This window comes from Cornus florida, unplaced genomic scaffold (genome assembly GCF_030987335.1).
Source record: "Cornus florida cultivar Cherokee Brave unplaced genomic scaffold, ASM3098733v1 CherokeeBrave_3.0.0_Hap2_Chr01, whole genome shotgun sequence".
NCBI classification, from domain to species: domain Eukaryota; kingdom Viridiplantae; phylum Streptophyta; class Magnoliopsida; order Cornales; family Cornaceae; genus Cornus; species Cornus florida.
Genome location: NW_026775571.1, coordinates 112,536,481 through 112,542,121, shown reverse-complemented (window position 1 = coordinate 112,542,121; position 5,641 = coordinate 112,536,481). Strand labels below are relative to the sequence as shown.

Sequence of the window (5,641 nt, the reverse complement as noted above, 5' to 3'; positions counted from 1 at the left end):
GAATAATGATATTCGAAACGAAGAGTTTGAACGAAATTAAGAGTTGAAGTCTCCCTATTTAATAGATACACTTAGTTGAGTCCCGCACATCGCTCCTAATTGGTTCTTATGTAACATATGGGGAGCCTTTCTGGTACTAAAATTGCATGTTGTCTATTACGTACTGAATTTCTGATCCTATATATTGCAATTGTTCAAGTAATTAAGAGTTAAACTAGATGGGAAATTTTTATGTCAAAAATGATCATGATAGTGTAGATTGTACAAAATAGCACAACAGGATTATCCCAGTTTCAATGAGGCAAGACGGGAACTAATATTATAGATTAATTTTAAGCACACATACATAATTCATTTACAACATATAACTCAAAACACATCATACTTTACCATTTTTTTTTCTTTCATCTAAGAATATATATATATATACACACACACACACACACACTAATCACATGCCATCAAGTCTCATGGTCTTCTTCATTAATTTGAATCCTCATTTTCTCTAAGAATGATTTTCCACTGAGCTTACGGGAGAAGAAATCTTTGAAGTACTTTTCCATCACTACTCTCTTGAATAATGGGGGATTTTGTGGGTTTATAAGGCTATGTGCAGGTCCAACCTCTGCTTCAAACTTGGGATTGAAAAACATGGCAATGGAGATTCTTTCTTTCATTGAATTCACTGTCGCCCTATGCTCAATGCTATTATACACGCCATTGCTAAAAATCTGCAAAAAAATAAAACCAAATTGAAAAGACACAACAATACATGTCTTAACTTGACCATGAATTTTCTTATAGATATTGAATTGATCAAAACGGTGTAACTTACATTGGACCCTCTAATAATTAACAATTATGAAAAACCCAAAAACTGTTAGTCCATATATTAATAAATTCGATGATATTCTGTGATTTTGTTTACGAAACATTTTCTCATAATATATGATCTTTAGTAATTTATCCTGGTATATACTAGTTCTTATGAGTGCGGATCTTGGTTCAATGGTAATGCTCACGTAATTGAAAACAACCTCTTTATGCAAAGAAGACTCGGTATATCTGAGTCTCTACGAAACTGGAGCCTCGCGCACAGATCGAGCATAGTTGCATACATATATACAAAATATGTACTGATGCTATCTAATCAAGTTTTAACACCTAGTTTAGTACCGAAGTTTAAAAGCTGTAGAAATGGAAGCTTCCCAGCCAGTAGCTTTATTTGAGCATCAGTAATTGTCTTTGATAAATTACTGGTACTTTCTCACACGTCAAGGTAAAAAAAATGGAGCATTTAAGACCCTATAGGAAGTTAGGATCAACTGTGTATTTGTGTCTTTATTGCCAAACTAAAAAATAAATATATAAAAAAAATAAATAAATGTTTTAATTAATTCCGAGCTAGTTTAATTTTAAAAGTGCCAATTGATCAGCCTATCTGATATGTACATAAAGTTCATATATATGCCTATATGGATGTATGTCTGCGTGGGTGGAAAGAACGCTAAAAAAAGGTTGAAAATTAGGTAGCGTGAAATTTAGGCCAGATTCAACTAGCATATGATTACCACATTCATTTATTTTAATTTATATATGTAGATATATATATATGTGTGTGTGTGTGTGTACATATATGGAGAGAGAGAGAGAGAGAGAGAGAGCAAACCTCTAGAATGTCTCCAACATTCACTACAAACGAATCTGGGAGGAAATTTACAGGAATCCAAACTCCATCTTTTTTAACTTCAAAACCTTCCACTCCATTTACTTGGAGAAGGATGGTGATACCGCTAGCATCCGAATGCGGCGTTAGGCCTATAACTAGCTCTGGTTGTGGACATGGAGGATAGTAAGTCATCCTCACTGATTGCATCCCATTTTCAAACATCTCTTCTATCTCTCTCTTGTCAATCTTTAGAGCCTTCGCCATCAACCCAAAAACCCGCATGGCAAGCTTCTGCAGCTCCGACAAGTAAGACTCCAAGCTATTCCTGCAGTAATATTAATAATCAAGATCATAAGAGCATGAAGTACGTACAGAGAAGTACAGAGAAATATATACAGACTAGTATGTATATATATATATATATATATATATATATATAACTAGTCCAGTACAAGACTCTTGTCATTATGCATGACAGCGTCGGTACCTCAGTGCTGAAGGTAGTTCTGGTAGTAAGTGTGGCTTCCTTCTGTGTAAAGGATTGGTTATCATATAAAATCTGTCAGCCCAATCGACCTTTTGATCTTCAGATTGGAGTATGGTCTGTCCATACCCTTCAACATCATCTGGCCTTAGTTTGTATCTCATTTTCTCTTCCAATGGAAGGTTGAAGAATTCTTCAATCTCATATTTCAATTTCTCCACCAAGGAAGAGCCAACTCCATGGTTCACCACCTATAAAAACACAATCATAATCTTTTTTTCTTTTCTTTTTTTATAGCTAAGAAATTAATATATAACAGGTAAAATTACATATAGAAATTAATCTCAACATATATTCAAGAATGTACGTGATCATATCGGGTAAGTAATTACCTGAAAGATGCCCCATTCTGTGCATGTCAAATGCAATTTCTGTAGTTCGTCTTCGTTTGCTTCATCCAAAATCAAATGTTTCATGTCAATGACAGGGATTGTTTTGCCGGAGGAGAGAATTGAAGGTTCTCGATCTGCTTGAACGTAGCGCTGTGGCACGGCCTCGAGCATAGAGCACTCTTTCACCATCTCCTGAACACTCATTGAACTCCCAGAGCCAGAGGTCACTGGTTTTGATGGTGATGCCATTGTTAAGCTCAAGTGCACCTATGCAACTGCATCTTGAGATGTGTATTTATAAAGCCACAAATTAAACACCTTTTGGTAAAAGATACACAATTAAGAGAAAATGGTAATTTTTTGTTTCCTAAATAAGAGAAAATGGTGGTAATTAAGAAACAAATATGATTTAATTAATGGTGTCAGGTATAGACTTTTAAATTTATATTTTATGTGGTGTTAAATATGCTGCTAATTATCACATATGCTTCAATGCAAATTTGGGTTGAATGGTAAGTAATCACGCAGTGGGGACCACACTCTACGCGAACTGAACTCAGGGAGAGAGTTCATAACAAAGGGATGTGATGATGATTTTGTTTGGATAATGCAAAATTTATTTATAAAATATTAGTATTATTGACTTGTACAACTTTCTAGAATCTCATCTTCTTTAAAAACAAGCATGTGTAATGTGTTAACCAATTTCAGATTGAATTGTAGCTTTCTGGTGCAAATGTACGGCTAATTCCTACCACCCACCACTGGCATTATGCGTTTAAAGCTAACCGCGTGCATCAGTTGAAAAGATAATCAATCAAAGCAACTTCAAATATTACGTCAAGAATAATCAATTAGCTGTACATTTGCTGTCTTCCACTCCTCTCTATTATTGTCAAATTAAACAAACACAATAAAGAAATCAATACATACAACAAGAAAGCATAAGTTTTACATGATTGATTCAAAATTTAAGATTACGTTTAAAAATCTTAAAAATTTCATTATAATGATTAAAAGAGTGACAAAAATTACCAAAATACTTTCAAAAAATTCGAACCTTGAATCTGCATAAGTGAATTTTAATATACAATATCTATTAAGTTCCACACTACCTCTTATCTATCTCTCTCTATATCTCTATTAACATGTGTTGTTCATGAATCACTGTTAGCTACAGCTCATGAGTGCAAAATACTTCTTTACCAAGAAAAAAGTCGTTTGCATGGATCGAATTCAATTCGATCAATGTCATGCACACATCACTCATGCAAAGGAAAAAAGAAAAGTAAAGAAAAACTAATACTCTTTAAGTTAGTTGGAAGTTGGAACATTTATCACGGTACCAATAATAAAATTAATAGTGTAAAACTGTAAATTACCCTAACACAATTAAATTAAATTATTACATTCCTGAAAAAATGTTAATTCGACTTAATAATTTAATCCGTCAATAATTTTTTGCATACATTGAATAAGGTTAAAATTTTGTTATTTGTCTTAATATATTTAAGTCTAAATAGTATAATCTTAAAAGCAAAATACGCACTTTTTTTCATTAGGCTTAAAAAATTAGGTTACTTTTTTCCGATTAAATTATTAGATATGAATAGTATTCGTTTTGAACATAAACAAACACTGTGAGACCCACCAATGAATTTCAACCATTCACAGAACCACCAATGGATTTCAACTATTCAAAGAACACAAATGGATTTCATTTGATCTCAATAGTATATTTTTTTTTTCGAACAGTATTCATTTGAACATAAACAAACGCCGTCAGACCCACCATTGGATTTCAACCATTCACACACCCACCAATGGATTTCAATTTTCAACTATTCTAATGAAGAGGCGGACCACTTCATATCAATTTACTATATATAAAATGTTCTCTTATTTTTCACTTGAACTTATAACGACATTATTCTTTGAGATTACGTGTTCATTAACATCTGAGTTATTTATTTATTTGGTGAATTGAAACTTCTTTTTTTAGGTAAGCTGGTGAATTGACTTTAAGTAATATAAAGATAAAAATTTCATAGTACTTGTCTCGATCTTTTCAAATATAACTATTTATATTTATAAAAATTAACATTATTTATAAAACGGAATCTTCTAATAAATGTAACTCTTTGCTCCTTCATCCTTTAACATTGAGCAAGCCTCTCAACACTGAAAAAAAAAAAAAAAGAAAGGATGAACACATTAATTAAGCACATGGAATTTTTATAATTTAAATTTATTCCAATGTTTTTTTTTTTTTTTCCCGAAAAACTTAACCAGTAGTACAGATGAAAGTAAATATGTACAAGTGAATGTTGGGCTAAAAGGACATTAATGTGTGCAACTATTCCAAATACTGCTCCATATATGTTTGAAAACTCAAAAGATAAATTTGATCACATATATATATGATAATCAAATCCCAGTGTTTTTCTTTTTCTTTCTATATGTTGATTGGAAGAAGGAGTAATTTAGAATTTAAAATCTATATTAAGGTCATGACAGGTAATTTTCTAAAGTCGAGCCACAAAGGATATTTTATAGTAGTAATCGAAGTCAATTATATATTATACCATAAGATAATTACATTTTTATTGAATCTAATTTTTATAAAATGATTTTTTCTTTTCTTTTCAAGTTAATAAGTTTACTATGTCACGAATATAATTTGTGAAGTTTTATCATTTTTCATAGATTATTAAACAAAAGTTATAGTTCATTTAATGTTATATACATATATATATCTTAACAATCAAAGAGTTTCAATTTGTGCTTGTTGCAAATCCTTGCCGACAGCAGAAACATGAACACCATGGATGAGACTATTCATGTGATAATTGCGAATTTCCAATGTTTTTATTGACATTTAAAATATATTTTTAATAACCTGTATCATAAAAAGACAAATTTTAATTTTGAGATCAGCAACTTCAGTGCATTATGATTTTTCACTGAGGTCAACGGTTGCCTTGTTTTATTATTGTCACTTTCACATATTAGGTGAATAGGTGTTGCTTATCTCACTTGTTTAATTTTCTATTTTTTAAAAAACGTGCCTAATAGTTGTAGATATTTTTATATGAA

The 5,641-nt window shown here is 31.5% G+C and overlaps 1 protein-coding gene across 1 annotated transcript; it reads right to left on the bottom strand.

The window, feature by feature from the left end:
• Positions 1 to 228: 228 nt before the first annotated feature.
• On the bottom strand, positions 229 to 2,878 carry LOC132314489 (oxoglutarate-dependent flavonoid 7-O-demethylase 1-like). The gene is made up of 4 exons (XM_059813354.1): positions 2,546 to 2,878; positions 2,157 to 2,404; positions 1,670 to 1,994; positions 229 to 731 (listed from the first exon to the last, which is right to left on the bottom strand). The coding sequence occupies exons 1-4, from the start codon at positions 2,792 to 2,794 to the stop codon at positions 462 to 464; spliced, it is 1,092 nt and encodes a 363-aa protein (XP_059669337.1). The 5' UTR covers positions 2,795 to 2,878; the 3' UTR covers positions 229 to 461.
• Positions 2,879 to 5,641: the final 2,763 nt, after the last annotated feature.